Source organism: Asparagus officinalis, chromosome 1 (genome assembly GCF_001876935.1).
Source record: "Asparagus officinalis chromosome 1, Aspof.V1, whole genome shotgun sequence".
NCBI classification, from domain to species: domain Eukaryota; kingdom Viridiplantae; phylum Streptophyta; class Magnoliopsida; order Asparagales; family Asparagaceae; genus Asparagus; species Asparagus officinalis.
This window is the reverse complement of record NC_033794.1, coordinates 126,300,655-126,321,416: the sequence shown is the minus strand read 5'-3', so window position 1 is coordinate 126,321,416 and position 20,762 is coordinate 126,300,655. Positions and strand designations below refer to the sequence as shown.

General features: G+C 35.2%; 1 protein-coding gene and 2 long non-coding RNA genes across 3 annotated transcripts; 1 reads left to right on the top strand and 2 right to left on the bottom strand.

Moving 5' to 3' along the window:
• On the bottom strand, positions 567 to 3,760 carry LOC109835138. The gene is made up of 2 exons (XM_020403149.1): positions 3,285 to 3,760; positions 567 to 906 (listed from the first exon to the last, which is right to left on the bottom strand). The coding sequence occupies exons 1-2, from the start codon at positions 3,490 to 3,492 to the stop codon at positions 677 to 679; spliced, it is 438 nt and encodes a 145-aa protein (XP_020258738.1). The 5' UTR covers positions 3,493 to 3,760; the 3' UTR covers positions 567 to 676.
• LOC109835213 lies at positions 3,478 to 19,249 on the top strand. The gene is made up of 2 exons (XR_002245618.1): positions 3,478 to 3,569; positions 18,830 to 19,249. It is a non-coding gene; the product is annotated as an uncharacterized LOC109835213 (long non-coding RNA).
• Positions 6,775 to 13,222, bottom strand: LOC109835257. The gene is made up of 10 exons (XR_002245619.1): positions 13,167 to 13,222; positions 12,977 to 13,057; positions 12,713 to 12,790; positions 11,028 to 11,088; positions 10,835 to 10,919; positions 10,619 to 10,751; positions 9,944 to 9,981; positions 9,802 to 9,830; positions 9,607 to 9,675; positions 6,775 to 6,943 (listed from the first exon to the last, which is right to left on the bottom strand). It is a non-coding gene; the product is annotated as an uncharacterized LOC109835257 (long non-coding RNA).

The window sequence follows — 20,762 nt, the reverse complement described above, 5'->3', positions numbered from 1 at the left end:
AAATTTGAAGATGGACAAAAACACATTGCGTCAAATTAAAGTTAAGACATTTTCAACTACACAACCTGCAAATTACATTGAGGTTTACTTATTGTGATCGGTTTTTGTGTTTGGAAACGGCAAGGATTATGTTCACTTTCTTAATAAATACGTAGGTTATCTCTTACCTAGTCAAAATAGATGTATTTGTAACCCCCTCTAGAGGAATTTGTAAACATCTCTTCGACTTTTTGTGGTTGACAAATTAAGAAGGGGTTAGCATAGTTTATACCTTATATAATTCTTTGCGTTTGACATGCTATGGAGTAAAGGACTGGTTAACTCTCCATAATCCCTCACTTAACTCTCCGCCAAACGATGACAATGTTTCATAACTATTATTCAAAACTAACGCATAATCGCTAGGTTACGCTCTGAAACTTGATCCGAACTCGACGAACTAATTTTTCTCAAATTTTCAGACCTTGATCCAAATATATAGCAAGAGCTTTCAGTTTGCACTTTGCCAAGCGTACACTTTCCAGGGTTTGAAGTGTGAGTTTTAAAATGACATTGTATCAAGTCCAAGTATTTGTTCATGAGAAAATAACATGTTTCATTAAAAAAAAACCTCATAAGAAAAAGATTCAGCAGCCATGACAACAGTCACAAATATTATCACACTATAAATAAACTGCTAGTGAAGAGTGAAACCATCATCATAGGAAACATGCCACCCGCGTTTACAAGGGGAAGCATCCTCTTCATACTCTGCGCAACAACTCCACCTCCTCCTCCAGTTTGCACTCCCAGTGTTGGGTCTACTAGTTTTCTCATTCCATTTGTAAACTATAACGCCACTTTTATCGCTCCACTCACCATCAATCCCTTGGTGAGGGGGAGCATATGAGAATAACCCCTTCTCACCTGCACCAATACAACAAAAAACACCACTTAGTATCTATGAGAAAAAAGGAACACGAAGAATCGGAAGCGAGAATCTCCTCATGCGTTACATAGATGCAGTGGGTGGATCTACATAGCGTCCGGTGGCGTCACAAGACACCATGGGATCCACCGCTGGATTTATTCTGATGAAGCTTGTCGCGTGATACCAATTATCCACTGCTGGCATACATGATACAATCCTAGATCTGCCATTGAACCGCTGATATTAGTGTAAATTGGTACGCGACACATCTAAGATGTTTTGAGCCACTTTACCTTATTTGCTTTTATATAGCTATTCTGTCACCCTTTGGCTCCTTGACTTAAGTTTAGGATTATATTAACAATGTATTTCAGTAGATTGGATAATTTTCTCATATTATGTGATATGTTTCTGTTTCGTTTAAAGTTTATAACCCGTTTTCTCTTAAGATAAATAGTTTAAATAATAATTTGTGCAAACCCCCTAAAATAGTCGATTAATATCTAAATATCCGAATCCCCAACCCCTAACCCCCCAATAAGGGAGGTTTTTTGATAAAATCTCAGTTAAAAATGAATTTCTGATAAAAGTTTGAAGTGTTAGGTTTCGACCTAAATAACCCTAACATACCAAAATATGAGATGTGGGCATTGGTTTAGTAACTAAATGTTAGCGTAGCAGTTTGGGGGTGTATTNTTTTTTTTTTTTTTTTTTTGGGGGGGGGGGGAAGGGGTTTGGGTTGGGGGAGGTAGTAGTTAGAGAAGGGCAAAATGACCAGATTGGTATATTTTGTAAATGCTTTGTGACATGTTGGTATATTTTCTTTTAGTTTTGTCAGATTGGTATATTTTGTAGACTCCGACGCCATATAGCCTTTAAATTTGGCCTGAGTTACTATTTCGACCAGTGCTGATGGGATTTTTTGCATAAAAGCTCTCATCAAAAATCCATTCTGCTCCTACCCCCTCCCCCTCTCCTCCTCTTCAATCTCCCCATCTCCCTCATTCTTCTCTTCCTCCTCCTCCTCATCCTCTTCAAGCACCATCACAAGCATCATCTCCATGCTTTTCCCTCAGCAGCTTCAACATGTTTCCATTCATCTCAACAAGAAGAACAAGTCGTAAAGTGTGTAGTTGCAACAACACTCATTCACATGATTTGTAAACTAAAATATACTAAATACTCATAAATAACACCACAAAAGCTAACCTTCACCCCAAGTAACCAATTTTGATCTTAAAAAAACACCAAATGCTTGTCCATTAAAGAGAAATTACTGCGTAATAAAAAAAATCAGACAAAGAGAAGGAGAATCAAGTAACAAACCACATAATTGGACTCATCGTCATTATCCAAGCTATCCTCAGTAACTGCATCGCGATCCACATCACTGATCCCCTCAATCTCCCTATTTCGTCCATCGACAGTGTTGAGATCGTGCATCGAGCTCTCGATGAACGAATTCGACGAGGAGGAGGGGGAGGTTGAAGAGGATGAGGAGGAAGAGGAGGAGGAGGAAGAGGATGAGGAGGAGGAGGGAGAGGGGGAGGTTGAAGAGGATGAGGAGGAGGGGGGGGAGGGGGTTAGGAGCAGGATGGATTTTTGATGAGGGGTTTTATGTAAAAAATCCCATCAGCACTGGTCGGAATAGTAACTTCGGCCAAATTTAAGGGCTATATGACGTCGGAGTCTATAAAATTTACCAATTTGACAAAACTAAAATAAAATATACCAACATGTCACCAAACCTCTACAAAATATACCAATCTGACCATTTTGCCGTTAGAGAAGTTATTTGTAGTGAGTATATATAATTCTCCTCACTTCTTGCTAATCTCTCTTCTACAATCTCCTCTCACTCTATCGGCCCTCTATCAGCTTTCTGCTCTAAATCGCCATATTGTTCGCATCTCTATTTCTCTACCGCCCCCCCCCCCAACAACAACTTAGTCTCTTTCTCGGATCAAGACAAGATGGTTGGATGTGATTATGAAAATGTCTGTAACATAAAGTTAAAGGGAGGTTTTGGGAGGTTCTCTGATATTTTCAAAGTCATGGGGGGTTATCCGACAATTACCCAGACTTACTCTGGGAGGGAAAAACAAAAACGCTTAAGGGCCCGTTTGGATGGATACTTTGCCTCGAAAATTGGGAGGAAAGTTGTCAAACTGATAGTTTTTTTGGCATCTTTCCCCCAAAATCGCCTCTTTTTAAGAGACGATTTAAAAAAAAACGATTTTTGGGGAAAGCTGCCAAAAAGCTGCCTTTTTGGCAGCTTTCCTCCTAATTTTCGAGGCAAAATACTTCGTCCAAACGGGCCCTAAGCAACTAAAATCAATTCGGGTCGGATCCGATGGAAACGAGAAAACCGTACCCGTGGCGTGGCCGTGGAAGGAGCAAGCAACGGGAGAGTTCTCCCTGTCTTCGTACAGATTCCCGCATCTCAAGCATCTCTTCTTCTTATTATCTGCCACGCAAGCAACAGGATTCGGGTTCCGGTTTCGGGTCGCCCCAGCGTAGGAGGATCCATTAACAGCTGCTGAGATTTGGAATCGAGGGAGGCCACAGCAAGCCGAGGCCATGGAGGGAATAGCGGCAGAGAGTAGACCTCGCTTCGTTACCTCATCCTCTCGCTTTATGTTTTGGATTGCGGATTCGGGTACGTTTGAATATCATTATTTTCGCTGTTTATAAGAAGGCCCATGAACTGCTCGTCGAAATGCTTCAATGAGATTGATGCTTGTGGACAAGTTGTTCAAATATTCCCACTTTGTTCTTGGTTTTGTCAATTTTGTGCTGTTCATAAGAATGCCCACCAACTGTTTGTTCAAATGTTTCAATGAGATTGCTTTTCTAATGATAATATATATATATATATATCTATATCAAAGTTTGCATTATATGCTTGCTTGGTTCTAGCTCTGTCATTGATGCTTCCTGTAAGGATGCCCACCAACTGTTTGGTCAAATGTTTTAGTGATTCTCATGTGAAAGTTAAGCCATAATATCCTCACTTGGTTCTAGTTTTGTCATTGATGCTACTTATGATAATGATCCGTGAAAGTTAAGCCATAATATCCTCACTTGGTTCTAGTTTTGTCATTGATGCTACTTATGATAATGATCATCAACTGTTTGTTCCTTGGTTCTAGTTTTGTCATTGATGCTACTTATGATAATGATCATCAACTGTTTGTTCAACTTTTCAATGTGATTACATTTAGTATGACTGTGTACTCTCACAAACTTCAGTGTGCCTAACATTGGTAATTATTACTGAATGTTGTTTTATGTTATTAGTGGACAATTGATAATACACACGCGCGCGCGCGCACACTACAGTTACGTACAATCACAGAATTTGTTGAGCTCGTCTTTTATAGTTTTTTTGGTAGTTTCGATTTGTTCTGAGACTTTATAGTCCACTATGTTTGGACTCGTGATTCGGAATTAAGGAGATCGCTTAACATCTTGTCACTTGATCTAGCGTATTCCTGTTATTGGGTGACTTGGAGGATGGTTCTTGGTTGCATGAACTTTTTCTGCATGACTGTAAAAAGTTAGTTCAGCATTTTGACGTATGGAATCTTGCACGATGGTAAGGCATTTAATTAGGCTTTGAGGTGATGAGCTGAATGTGGCTATGCAGAACTTGCAGCAGAGATAAGGAGAATATAATTGTAATCTTATGAATATGAAAGAAGCCAATGTTCTCTCATGCTATGGATCCTGGGCTTAAACTACGATGGAATTTTAAATCATTATTTGAAGTTGAGCCTATTTAAGATTAGAGATGAGGAGAATATGGGCCCGATCAGGAATATGAAAGGAATGTCCATGATCTTGTGTCGAGGATCATGGAGATAGATAAAAGTTGATTGAAGTATGAAACGAGGTTCCATTAACAACTGTATAGGTACATTTGTTTCTTAAGACTTTAAACGCCAATAGTAGAAGTATGTAGTAATAACTATTATAGAGAATGGAAATATTAAGCAAAAAAAAAGCATTAATTTACACAATGGTATATATAAGAAATTTAAAAAATAAATCTTTTAGAAATGTACTTGGCTAGTGTAATCGTACTTTTGGCAAAAAAGACGAGCAATCCATTACCATTGATGCACAAATGCATTACTTGTATATATACATATGTAGCTATGTGCATGTGGGGGTGGGGAGGGGAAGGAGGGGGTCTAGACTCCTCAATTCTGCTGCTGCAGAGTTCTTGAAGAAGAGCCTTTTCAATAGCCAGTCATGCATAGGAGACTGGCCAAGATTGAAGTATAGACCCTTTGACCCATAGTGACCCCTCAAGTTGGCAGGGGCACATGATCATAGCCAATTTGGTAGCTTCATCATTTGTAACATAGGATCAAATGTACCAGAGGGTACAAAAAAATGGTATGATCCCCCCGAACAATAAACCCCCCAAAGACTAGTAACTGGACTTTCCAGGCAACTTTTGTGGGGCACATCAATAGCATGGGGTTCAGAGATAGGACCAAGATGGTATATAAAATAACATCATAAGATAAGTAACGGAAGCTATGGCACCCATCAGGATGTATTCTGAATCATTAGAAAGTAGGATAATCACAGGGGAACTATGTAGGCAAAAATAATCTTAAATCACTTCAAAGTATATGACATAGCTGGCTAAATGCAAAAAAATCCAATAATGGGCAAAACCTCAAAGGTGTATCAGTCATACTTAGAGGATTTTGTGATACTGGCACTCAATGTGAAGTTCCACCTGCATAATTAAGAGGTTGTGATATGTAAATCCTGGTCAAACTAGCAGATGAATGCATATATACTCATATAATCAACATATGACATGATCAATGTGGATCAATAACATTATCATTATTGTTGCTTTCGATGACCAACAGTGCTTAATGGAAATTGACAATTTACCAATGCTTGGCTTGTGATATTAGAATGCTTGTGTGGAATAAATCTTCACTCGCCTAATAGATGCCTCTTTCACTTGAGAAATACTGGACCAGATCAGAAATGAAGTGTGCATTCTTAGTCAACTCTTTCTTCCCAATTTATTCCTTTATACCTTTATAACTCTCTTTCAATTGATACTGCCTTGAGAGTTGCGGGATTTTTTTAAAGATGATTTGTCTAAATAATAGGAGTCATCACATGCTTCATTGCATCAAAGTGAGGCATTTGGCATCAATATAGGTAGATTCGTTTATAGGCATATGAAAGTAATATCTACATTCGAATTTTTTGAGTTTTGTATAAAAGACACATATATCTTAACCCATATATGTATTATTATAATTAAATAAATAAAAGGGCAGCCAAGTGCAGGATGATCCTATCATTGTGGCGTTTGGGAAGGGTCAGATTTAACCGACATGTGAAGAGGCCGACTCAAACCCACAACCTGCAGGGCACAATGACTAACCTTAGACTAACCTTACCGTTGCACAAAGGCTCATCCTCAACCAATCAAGTCCTAACGAAATAAATGAATATTATAAATACATGTGAATGGTTACCATATTGACCAATCAGGTTTGAGCATTTTGGCAAACGCGGAGAACTTTTGTAGTTCGGGGAAAAGGTAGCCATCGATGTACACGTATATCCTCACACCAAAAACAGAGAAGGTGTTCCCGCGGTTTTTTGCTGGCATTGCCCCTCCAGTGTTCAAGTCAATATCTTTCTTCGAATATTCTGCTAGCAAAAGAAATAAGTGATGTTTTTGTGTGTTTCTTATGTCTTACCTGCCTCTCTTACTGGAGTGTGTTTCTATGCATGTTGAGTAGTTGTTTTGACTATATCTAAATATTTCACCAAATTTAGATAAAAGAATGATAAGGGCAACAACTTGCCAGTATGGACTCTTAAGGCCAACCATACTCGCATGCTAATCTTCGTCATATTCACTTTACACGTCATGTCACCAACTCAGCGTTCCCTGACCTCTTGCGACCTCTTGCGTCCATAGTCTCACAACGGGTTGTTGACCTTTCTCGCTCGGTTTATCTCCCAGGGTTGTTTTGCGATCTGCTGGATCATTTTGAGCTCAGAGGTTATTGGAGGATTTTACAATATGCATATTAAATTACAATATCATATATTCATATTTAGACCAGCATCACAGAGCATATATTAGACTCAACAAATACTACAGTTCCCACACCTGCTCCATCTACAAGTTGACATTGAACTGAACAAGCATTACATGGTGCTGATACTAATTTATATTCACTTAAACTAATCCGGAAATGAAGGAAATTTAGATATTTCGATTAGCAATTTACATTATTAGAAGGTATTTGCTAGATGACTTTCAAGAGCAACTCGATAATTTGAAGGATACAATTGTCTGCAAAGAACCATTTCCATGTGACTTATAGCTGGTTCTTAACCCCCTTTCTCCTTGGATAGAATGTACATAGAAGTTCAAGGTCCCAACTTGATTCTTTTGATACATTTGGAGATCAACAACACCACTTTTGGAAGTTTTGGAAAAAGAGTAGTTGTCTTAGGCAAAGAAAATATGCTCTTCTTAAACCACAGCAAGGTTCCCCGCACCAAAAAAAAAAAAAAACCGTTAAAACAAACAATGACTCCCAGGTCATGAAAGGACTGGTTAGACTGTCTCTCGAGATCAGTTTGAAAACACTGATCGAACATGGAGTATACGGGAGAAAATCAGACTCATGCTATCTAAAGAAATTTGGATATATATGCTTCTTGCATTTAATCAAAGATTCAATATGAAATATTCATCGGACCAGCTTAAGTTGCATCATCATGTGTTAAAAAAGCACTATGGAATTGTAAAAACAATTCTATTTAATAATGGCTTTGGATGGGATCATATAATCAAAAATTGCTGCTGCTGATACTCAAGATCAATATCCTGAGGTAACTAAACTTAGATAATTATTCTTCACTAGTTTCAGGCCCGTGCGATGCACGGATTTATTTAATATACAAAAATTGATGTAGCAAAAGAATGCAAACTAGTTTCAGGCCCGTGCGATGCACGGATTTATTTAATATACAAAAATTGATGTAGCAAAAGAATGCAAAATAAAACAGTAATAATATATAAGTAGTCAGAAATGATACAACCTAAGCTGCATATATGTTTGACTTACTATTAAACTGTAAAAAAGAATCAAAATATAATTTCCTTATTATCATAACAAAATAGATGAAATGTCTCATGTCAATATGATTAATGTTATAATATTTTGCTATACCAAGTAATTAGTATGCAACATAAAGTTTAGTTCCAAACGAAATATTTAAAGCACCTAGAGATACCTGTCAAGTATATAAATCTATGAATCAAGACAATAATTATCAATCTATTGATATACAAAATATCTATCATAATCATATCAATTAGTTATGTTTCTCAACGTAAAACCACCAAAAAAATATGTAATGCATACAAAAGTTTACTAAATAAGGTTTTAGACCAGAATACTAAATATAAGTTTTAGACATCATGAATATGCATACAAAAGTTTACTAAATAAGGTTTTAGACCAGAATACTAAATATAAGTTTTAGACATCATGAATCAGATATAGATTTATCAAAAAGGAGCTTGAACTCTCTGTAGAATCTTCTAATTCTCTTTTTCAATCTTGATTTGTTTTTGCTTTTTGTTGCTAGACATTTACGGAGAAATCAAGTCTACTGAAACTAAGTGCTCGACATCAGAGTCCAACAAATTGCTCTTGCAAGGAGTAATGTTATCCGAGGAACAAATTTCAAATTCATTGTCACCAGTGACCGATTGCGAGCCTTGTGTTTAAGTATAACATAATAGTTAGCATGTTAATGAGTTGGCAGGAAAAGATTGTTGATTTGTTGTACAATTAATGTGAAGAATCAAGAAATCAATATTAAAGCGAAAAGAAATATGCAATCCAAAGTGATAATGATGAAAGTTGTAGCAACAAAAGATACTACTCAAAAAGATAATAAAGAATTTGGTATCATACTAAGAAGGATTACTGTGACAACCTATAATCAGAAATCTTCTCGGTGAATTCCAGTAATTAAGCTAGTTACTTCTCTCAATTAATCTATGGTTAAGTTTTTCATGATCAAGTAAATACATGGTTCAATTAAGTATTTAAAATTTTTTAATGTGTACATCAAGGAGAATGTGGTGGAAGTTTTTGATGCAAAGTGTCAAAAGTTAATTAGAAGCTTCACGTGATTGATAATGAGTCATTGACAAATAGAACACAAGCCAGAAATAAAACATTAAGAACATATTCTACACATTCTGGGAAAATAAAGGCATGTTTATTTTATCTATTTAGTTAGCATACTAATAAGATATAAACAAAAGATTTTTACACTGTTAATGTGAAGAATCAATAGAACAATAATAAAACGAAATACAAAGTAATAAAGGTGAAAGAAGCAGCAACATCAAAAGAGCATTTGAAAAATAAGTATTATGAAATATACAGTAAAAGAGAATTTGAGAGTTTTACCTTGTCAGGTTGTCCCCTTGATTATGGAGAGAGGTGTTGAGGTGTTACTATAAGTATTAGTTTTGGTCATAGTTATAATTGGATGTAGGTTGTACATATAATGCTTTTGGTATGACATCTATAATTTCCTTTCATTTCACAAAAAAATACAAACATGAGAAATGAAAAAGAAAAATAATACTAAGTGTATTGACTTACATTATCAAGATCATCTTTCTTTTTGGAAGATTCAGCTTCATTAGTGAAATATTCTTGACCTGTCGACTCCTAATTATTTGGAAGGAAAAAATATTACTAATATATTGCTCAACCTCATCTATATATGCATATTGATACATGAAATGAATAGATAAGTAGCTCTATAAAAGAATGGAAATATGTAATGTAATGTACCTTGTTCAAATCTAAGCTGTCTCTGAAAGCTGCTATCAGATTTTCGTCATCAGTCATTTTAGAGACAGAAAATACAAGCCAATTTTGATTGAGATTGAATTATGAAACTTGAATCTTGAACAAAAGTTTCTTTTTCACCTACACATCTAACTATTGAGGAAATGAATCATCATCACCTTCCTGTGAACAATATAAAAAAGCAAAGTAAAGCTATTGAATTAAAACTTTTAATTTTTACAGAAAGGAATCAAAGTGATTACTTTTGTCAGTCGTTCCCTCAATTCGACTGCAGATTTGTGAATAAATTGTTTAGCTTCACGATCAAACAGAACAAATGATACAGTACATGTATGGTCAATGACTAAAACCTGAACCTTGTAACTGATAAAACTCAAAAATTAAAATAAACCAATAAGAATTGTGATCTAAAGTAGACGTTGAAGATCCAGACATCCATTCATGAAGCATATGATGAAATATAACTTGTGAAGAAACGAACATACATACACATACTTCCTGACGTACCTTATGATAACAAATCTTGCATTTTCATTGCATTTCTCACACTAAAATTTATCATTTTCAGCCTTTACCTTCCTTTGACATTTTTTGCAGGCATTGTAAAACCAATTATAATCTGTTTGAATTTTCTGTATAGTTGCTAATGTCACATATGTGCAAACCTGAGTATTATTAAATATTAAGAAAATAAAGTTATGAATAATTTGGTAGAAAATTACTAATTGTCTTCAGATTAGTTATCTAGTTTTAAATAAGCAGTGTAATATCAATAAAGTCGCTTCTTCAAAATAATTACCTCTCGTGCCTCTCGAATTTCATCAAGTGTCTTCCATTCAGTTAATAACAGAAAATCATCCTCGATGGAATAAGCTTTTTCAGTTGGAATCTGACTAAATCGTTGAAACGAAGAATCTTCCACAAGTTTCAGACTTATGATAGTAAAATTAAATTAATTAGAAATAATATCAAATTACTTGTAAATAACTAACGAATGAGATAATTTATCATGTACCTTGTTTTTAGATCAGCAACTTCAAGTATGTCGGGATTGATTAATATCTTGGACGCATATAAGACATTTGTAATAGTAATTTTGCCTAAGAAATAAAGTTTTTAAATTCATGATTCAGTCAATATATAAACATAATCTACGAAATAAAAATATATCTTTTTTGATAAATTAGTATACATCTAATTTGATTTACCTTCATATGGTTTTGTCTTCGCAAGCTGAATCACTATTATAATAATTCCTGAATTAGCTTTCTGTACATATCGCAAAAGTTGAACATCATAATCACCCCACAAACTACATTGCAATTTAATGTTGATGCATGAAGAAAAAAATTAGTACGAAATACATATACACACACTCACACGCACACTCATACTTTTACTATTAAAAAATATGTAACTATATTGTACATATTTGAACTCACTTGATATCTTGGAGTTCAAGCTTCAATAATTTTCTTTTACTTCCATTGTTCTCAACTTCTTTTATATTTCCAATAGTAATGAGCTCTCCAATGATATCCGAAGAATGTCATATAACATAAAATTTTGAATAAAAAGCCCCTAAGTGTCAAATATATTAAAAAATAGTATTGAACTAAAAAAAGGCAATAAGAAAAACTATAAATTTATTTTAAATTTTTTGACTTTTTATCTTACCTATTAAGGTAGTTGAGGTGATACAATTAGCAATTATATCCCAAAATCAACTAATCTAAATGAATACGAAGGTATTGGAGAACTCTCGCATTCTCTAACAAATATAGAGTAGAGGAAGTTAATTCTATATGCGTGATCAGTAGCTCTATAATTTCCAGTATTTTCTCCAACACCAAAATTCGTAATCAGATAGCAGCTGTCTTCATTCAATTGTGATTTGAATTTATCTATCAATTTGTTCTTGATCGTTGCTTGAATTTTGGCTCCCTTTCATAAAAAAGAGAATTTCATGAAGGTATAATCTTGAATTATTCACATTAAAGGAAAATAATAACTGAACTCATGAACAGATTATGAAAGAGTGAAAAGAATTACCTTTTCATCCAGTAAAAGCAGCTCAATAGTTTTTATTTCATTCGGAATATTGAATTTCATCGCATTTCATAACCTTATGACTCTTACCATCACTTTCCAAGTTTCTTTTTCTAGGTTAATTTCAGAAATAAAATCCAGGTTTGGTGCCATATTCAATCTGTCATTTAATTTGAGAGAGGTTGAGAATGAGAGCGATCTAGTCCAAAAGGATGCACTGAGAATTTTCTTCCTATTCACATTATTTGAGAAAATTTGAATTTGTACCGTAGGAATTAAATATTGCAAGAAGTCTGCATAAAAAAGAAGCAACTTATAAAAGTACTATAAACCAATACTTAATAATCACTTTGGACTTAATGTGTATTAGTGAAGCTAACTACTGTTGACATCAATGAAAAATTATTATCATTCTTAGCTTGTTGAAAAGGCTGCTAATTAATTCTCTAAGATAGTGATATATATCTCTGGAGAAAGTCAAAGAAACGCGAGTTAGGATTTAGACATAGAAACCAATGCACTCTCACCACGGGATTGTATATTTGTAACAACTTCTAACCTGAGAAATTTTGGTGCAGTTTCACATTATCATATTTGCAGTAAATTTGGAAGATAACATGATGATGTAGAAGGCTAGTTTCTGAAGTTTGAACTAGTTTGTTGAGAACACAGCATGAGTTAGATTATGTCTACACTTAAAGTTGCAAATAATAATTTAGTGAAGTTCACCTTTAGAGTCAGACTGAATAATTTTATGAGTACGTGATGTTAATAAATTAAAACAGCATAATACTAAAACTAGTGATAGGGAATGTTAAGATTTCATCTGTCATTGGGATATTACCTTGCTACCATTTTGCTCCAGCAACTACAGAGATTGTGCAGTCGTGTAGCCAGAACAATCCTTTATACCCATCTTCTTCTAAACATATTCAAAGAAACAAAGCCCCGCAAAATTCATATTATCTAATAATCAAGCATTTAAATACTTATAAAAGTTTACTGTATTTGCTTGACCAGCTAGAGTTTAGATAGTTAATGTCAAAAACTTGCAGAGTACAAAGAGCTGCTCAATAACACTAAACTTAATTATGGCATGTATGATCACCTGAAGAGCTCTGATTCTTTCCTCCCTAGAGATTGGTTGCTTTGTGACCGCAGCTTTCTCATCAACCCACTTGAAGTGCTCCTAAAAAAGTAACGGAAAAAATCACAAATTTGCAACAAATTTCAGTATCAAAATCCCAAACTGTATCAAATATTACCCCCATAAAAAAAAGAAAATTTCAATGAATTACCGGAGCCATCCACGGACACGTGTCGCAGTCGATGCATCGATGATTTGAGAAGTGAGAACAAACAAAAAAAGATCTCACAATTCAATAATTTATTCAAGTGATACTCTTTTTTATTTTTATTTAATTAGTCAATTAACTCACCAACAAATAACTGTCCTTCAACGTTTTGGGAGCGTCGCTGGCGAATCCGTGCTGCTCTAGTGTAAATAAAAACTTTTCGGCCGGTATTTTGGGTTGGGAGCGGGGTCCGAGGCCGCTATTTCGGGTTGGGAGTGGGGTCGGAGGATATAAGGAAGGTGAAGTGGTGGAGGGTAGTGGAGGAGGGGGTAAAGGGAGAGGAGGTTAGTTTTGAGGAGGAAGGAGAAAGGTTGAGGACTGAGAGAAAAAGTGAATACGTTTGAAAGGAGTGAGAGAGAAATAAGGGAATATGAAAAGATGTTTGTGTAGATCAAAGTTTCGTAGAGATGCCAGCCTATAGCACGGAAAACGAAGGGTTTCTTGGAAGAGGAACAAAAACATATATCTACATTTAGGATTTTTAGGGGCTGTTTGGTTGTATGTTTTTACCATGTAAAAGGATGTAAAGTGTAAAAAAGTGGGTCCCAATGTCAGCTTTCATCACTTTCAATTGTTTGTTTATAGTTGTGAAAATAGTGTAAAGTGATTTCATATGCTGATGTGGCTTGTAAAGTGATTTCATGAAAAAAAGTCATGATTTTAGGAGAAAGCTAACATTGAAGTTAGGAAAAAATAATAAAAAATAATTCCAACCAATATGATCATTTGAGTAGAGACCACTTTTTACACTTTCCAAACAAACAATTAAAGTTTTATTTTGCAAACCAAACAAGTGTTTTATGATTCCAATGGAATCAAAAACAAACAAAGAAAAGTATAAAAGTGAAATTGATGAGGTGGACAACAACTTTCCAAGTTGTGTCATAAAAACACAACTTTACCAACAACAACCAAACAGCCCCTTAGGGAAATTTTGCCACATGTAGAATGGCGTTTTAATAGTAGTACATAGATTGTGGAAAATGAATTGAATTGCGCAAACCCCTATACTTATAATTTGATTTAATAATTTGATTTAAAAAGAAGAAATTGCCAAGTGGCATTTCCAAGGGTAAGAGTTTTTAGTAATAGATATAGATTTTTATGTTAAGAATTATATGCTACAGAAGCTTACAGGGTGTCGCCACAACCAGAGGCCAAAAAAATACCTTTTCTCCTCCTGATTTACGCATGCTTTTTTATGGTAAAACTTGTTAGTCATAGAGCCATATCCTATAACCAAGCATAAAAAATTGTGCTTGGTAGTGAGGTGACATAATCACATCCACTCATTCAAATGGTTGCATATCCCCATGCACTTCTCAACCCATGTGAATGTGGTCTCCCATTTGAATGAGTGGAGGGGATTGTGTCACCTCACTACCAAGCACAAAATTTGTGCTTGGTACCAAGAATACCTATATTTCTCTCTCTCTCTCTCTATCTATATATATATACACATACAGTTACACATGTATATATGCATAAGGTTTGAGTTCCAATCAGTTGGAAAGTATATATTATGAACTAATGAAAGAATCAAAACATTAAACATTCTCTAAACTAACTTCTTACAAAACATTAAACCACATGATCTGAGGACTATTCACAGGCACACATTTATGAGAATGGCATGTTACATGGATATTTCATTGACGAAGTGAATGTATCTAAATTTATTAGGTACTTCGAATCTTGGACTTTATACATGCTTGCCAAGTAGTTCCTAAGATTATAATATAGATTTATAAGAGACATATCAATAATGAATAATTTAACTTACCTAGATGAAATAATAATTTAACCATGAATGGTAGGTTCACAATTAGAATTAATTCATTGATGCATTTATATAGTTTATTTGCTTTAGGAAAGGATATAATGGTTGATTACAATTCACGTAACAATTTGAGTTCTATAACTTGGAAATTTAATTTAAAAAATATATAACTAGTTGTTTAGTTCAAAAACTGTCATTACGAAGCATATTGTGATGTATCCTATCTGGACTTTTAGGATTTCCATTATCAACATATCCTCATAGTGTATTATTATATCTGTGCACACAGCCGTAAAACATAAATTTCTTGTTTATTTCCTTATTCTACTCTACATATCTCTTTGTCATTGTTGACATCATTTTGAAGTAAGTACTTACTAATAGAAACATTGTATGATGTCTTTGAGGCCTGGTTCTAAGCTAAAGGAAGGCTTCACTGGTTATATGACTTCCCAGGTTTAAAAGTAGGGAGGTAGGGAGGGAGGTTTCGACTCGCATGATACTACTTCTTTTCAAATATAGTGTGAATCTATGTTACCTGAGTACTTCTATAATAAAACCGTAAACTATAGTGTGAATCTATGTTACCTGGGTACTTCTATAATGAAATCATACTCGTATTAGACACGTACCCAACACTTTCCCATATCCAAAAATTCATGGACACTTCTTGGATATATGCATGCATTTATTACAACATGTACTCAATTATACGATATATGTGTTAATTTAAAACACTTGTCAAAGACTTCCTGGATGTATAACTTACACTTCACATCCATTTCTTGAAACCTCTGAAGCACGGATACTCCCCCGGAGGCCACGAATCCGTGTCGGACACGAATCAGACACGGATTCGTGCACGACACGTGCAAGACATGTGTTGGACACGGTCAATCCGTATCCGACACGGGTCAACGGGTCAACTAAGGGGGACACGGTCAAACACGGGGCGTGATACGACTTGGATTCGCCGAACAAAGAAAAAACGCGGAATGAAGACAACCCGTAACCCGAAACCCAAACCCAAAAGGCCAAAAACCCTAATGTTCACTTACCTCAGTCCCGCCGCTCGTCCTCGTCTTCATCCATCAATCTCTTCTCTCAGATCTCGTGCTCGTCCTTGTCGTCCTCGCCCTCGCCAAGACCAGATCTCGTGCTCCACCCATCGCTCGTCCCGTTGCTGCTCTCGTGCTCCTTAGATAGGCTCCGCTCGTACTCGCCGATATCAGATCTCGTGCTTGTCCTCATCAACTCCACCCGTCGCTCATCCTCGTCGATCTCGGCTCGTCCGCCGCTAGTCCTCTCGTCCCGATGCGGCCGCTCGTCCTCGTCTTCTCTCAGTCTCAGATCTCGTCCTCTTCTCCTCCCGTCGTCCTCGATCTCGGCTCGACAGCTCGTCCCGATGCCGCTCGTCCTCGATCTTGACAGCTCGTCCTGATTCCGCTAGGTAAGATCTCAAACTCGATAGCTCGTCTTCTCTCTCTCGATCTGATCTCTGGTTCTCTCTCTCTCTCACTCTCTCTGTCTCTCTCTCTCTCTCATTCTCTCCGCCTCTTATCTCCGTCTCTCTCTCAATCTCTGAGTCTCTCTCTTCACTTATTTTTTTGAAAAGACTAAATTTTTTGTTTATGCAGCTTCGTGCTACAACTGAGCAAGTCACTTCATTTGATGTATTTTTTTGTTTACAAACTTGTTATTTTGTGATAGAATGAGTAGAGTATGTACTCCAATTCTTTTTTGTTTACAAACTTGTTATTTTGTGATAGAATGAGTATGTACTCCAATTCTTTTTTGTTTACAAACTTGTTATTTTGTGATAGAATGAGTATGTACTCCAATTCCTTTTTGTTTACAAACTTGTTATTTTGTGATAGATTCATAATGTACTCCAATTCCTTTTTGTTTACAAACTTGTTATTTTGTGATAGATTCATAATTTAGATTGTTAGTTGAATTTTTTAAAATTTTCTATATATAATAATAATTTGAAAAAAAAATTCCTCGTTGTATCCCCGTATCCTATTTTTTTGGATTTTGCCGTATCCTGTATCCATGTCCGTGTCCGTGTCCCGTTTCCGTATTCGTGCATCATAGCTTGAAACTAGTTAGATATGGGTCGGGTTCGTTTCAGTCCATACCCAAGTTTAAAATTATATAGTCAATGGGTCGTTTGTATGTCTAATAAACAAAAAAAAAGTAGTTTCCAATTTATGATATCAATATGATAAAAGAAACTTAAAAATATGATTGAAAATTTAATTCTAATGACACATGAAGCAGAAAAAAATTATCTCATATACATTATTAATTCAATATATATATGTAGCCGTGTCCCCATACCCTACATTTTACAGATTTGCCATGTCTCGTACCCTTACCTGCACTCGTACCTGTACCCGTACCCGTTTCCATGCGACTTAGGTGCGAATTTAGCATTAGTCAATACTCTTTTCTCTCTTCAATTTCTATCAACTACTAAGAAAAAATTTGGGCTTCCAGTTGCAATCAGTTGTTTGTGGCGAAGACTGCTCATTTCTGGAAAGTGCAACAATTTCACTTCTGATAGACTCATAGACATGCTGATTTAAGTCTACTGTCAAGAGAGCCCATGAAAAGAGATAAAACCCTCTCTAGGATTAACTTGTTGACATGATTGAAAATTATGAGAAAAGGAATGTTCTGTTTGTAAGTAGTGCCCTAAGGTGTTTTTGGAGGATTCAACTTTTGCTTACCCCCAACTCTGGCAGAGAACCTGGGATAGAAAGTCTGTAGTATAAACTTGAGAAGGAAAAGATCAATGATGCTAAATATTAAGAGTTACGAATGACAAGCTGGGTAGAACTGTCATAACACACAATATGGAATTCCCCAAGTGAATATTTTCTGATAATTATCTGGCATATTAGCCATTAGACATCCGCAGTTATATGATAGCATTTTGGTGTTTGCCAGTACAATCAATATATCTTTACTTGAAGAAGGTGATATATGTCATAATCTGTTCTCTTCGTTTTTTACTATTTAATTCTTACTAAAGAAATTATTTGAATTTTGTAAACACGTGTTACACATATAAAATTATACCTCTTATTATGTTATCAAATAGAAGGTTACTATGTGTATGTGCATGCATCTAGGTGGTGCTATATTTCTTCATGCATGTAGAGTTGCATCTCATCATCATGTTATCCTTCAATACTTGCAGCAGTTGTGGTCCACAAGTTCTATCTGCAGTTCTAGCTACATCAAATCAAACTCATATATCAATAAATGTGAGGTATGAGAATAATATAGGCAGGACATTTGCACATATAAAAATTCAACTAATGACTTAGTTTTGGTGTTCATTCAATTGAGCCTTTGTTTATATTGGCAAGTTCTGTCTCCAGGTCGCTCACTTGAATCATACTTGCTTTGTTCTGTTTGTAGAAGAAACAAACTAGTTTCATAGTGGTCAAATCCTAGACCTTTTTTGGAGAGATTGAGTTAGCTACATTCGTTGACATGGCAATGGAGTGATTGGCATCTTGAGACATATAGCAGTAGCACATGGTTCATGTCACCCCTGCAAGTAGCGCCTTGTACTATGTTCAACCTCACATTTATTAGTTCTGTAGAGATTCCAGGCAGCCCATTTCTTCTTGTAGGAAATAATCTCAACATTTAGTTAGATTTTATTGTATGGGTATCTTGATTCACGACTCACATTCACAAGTCACTTCAATAATAGTGAATGCAACTTGCAAGCATGTGTCACATGTATGCTTCAAAATAAAGATCAATCATCTCAGAAGAATTGATGGTCCTATCCTTTCTTCTTCAGGAAAATGGAGCTCTTTCAGTTCGTTGAATCATCCCAAGTTCAGTTGAGAGACTCTCAGGACAATCAAGGGACTGGAGCTCCTCCCATATCATGATGCTGAATGCTTTTTCTGGAGGTAATGTATCATGATGAGAGAGAGATAAAGATGGCATCATTTAAAGTAAAAGGAGAGGAAAAGTATTTTTATCAAATAAAGAAGAGAGCTGCACTAAATTTTTCCAGGCTTTATTGGGAAGGGGGCCTCCTTTGTTAACGTTGTCACCAAACTAGTTCAGACCATGGACATCAGAAAAAAGGAAAGGCCAATTTACCTGCATTGTTTGTAAACTGTTGGTTATGGGCAGCTGAAAAAGAAGGAAGGGCTTTTAAATGCTGTTGTTTAAGATAGGGTTAATTACAGAATCCCCTGAGGTTTTAGAAGTCACTTTACCTTCCTCATTTCCTATTTCTAGTCAAATAATCATCAAATTTTAATGTGTGTGTGTAGAGAGAGAGAGAGAGAGAGAGAGAGAGAGAGAGAGAGAGAGAGAGAGAGAGAGAGTTAATGTGTGTGGAGAGAGAGAGAGAGAGAGAGAGAGAGAGAGAGAGAGAAATGAGTATGCTTGGTACCAAACACAAGTTTTTGTGCTTAGTAGTGAAGTGACATATTCCCCTCCACTTATTAAAATCGGGGTTCATATTCACATGAGTTGGGGAGTGGTTGAGAATTGGAATGAGTGTATGAGAATAGGACACCTCACTACCAAGCGTAAAATTTGTGTTTGGTACTAAACATACCCATTTTTCTCATATATATATATATATATGTGTACATACATATACATATACTAGTTGGGATGCATGTACGTTGCACGTGGTTATTGTTAAACATTCTATTTGTTTCTGTTGAGTTTATATGTTTGCTATAACTTTATTGTGGAAATAATTGTTTTATTGTTTAAATTTGTTTCATGAACATAAAAAATGAGAAACTTAATAAAAAAACAGAAAGTAATATGAAGAATTTTTGAGTGTTCACATATAGAATACATAAATTTAAAAATAAAATGAGCAGAAATAGTCTACAATATCCAAGTGAATCAGGGTTGATGATCGGTTGATAAATTCATAGTTGTTATTGTAGTCATCATCTCGTAAATTGTTTTAATTATCGCATACACGAAAACACACATAGACATGCATGTGGATTTTTTTATCAGTCCCTTATATCATTAGTATTTTACTATTAGTCCCTCAAATCTTTATATTTTGATGTTAGCCCCTCAAAGTGCATAAATATGTTGATATGAGTTCCCATATAGTTAATTGGTATTATAAATGATGAGGAATATTCTGTTATGTTTAACGTTTTTAAGGAAATTAATAATTATGCCCTCACTCCTAATACCCAAAACATTCGTACCCATTAAGCTCAAGAAACTAAATAAAAGGCCCAATCCGAATTCATTTCACAACTCATCTTCTCCAACGACCCAATAAAATGGTGAACCCATCTTCTTTAACAACTCTTTTTATTTTTAGAGGCCATAAAAGCCTATTAGAACTCCTCGATTGAGAGAGTAGCTAAACATCTATGGTTAGTCTAAACCTAACCATGATTAAGGATTTTGGACCATAAACATAACATAGGAACTGATATCTACATATTTTTGCAACTTGAGAGATTAATATCAAAATACTAATGATTTAAGGAGCTACTAAAAAATCATGTATGTAGTAATATAATGTATATATTTTATGAATAAATGGAATACATGTTTGCTCTTATTAGAAAAGTTATTCTGCAGATAATGAGCTATCAATTGTAATATTGTTCATTCTTGGGACTTACTTATGAAATTTCATGATATTTACTTGCTATTAAGATTCATCTTATTTGACAAAATTTTTTAAAGTTCTAGAGTACTTTTTGTAAATTAATAAAATTTCAAGG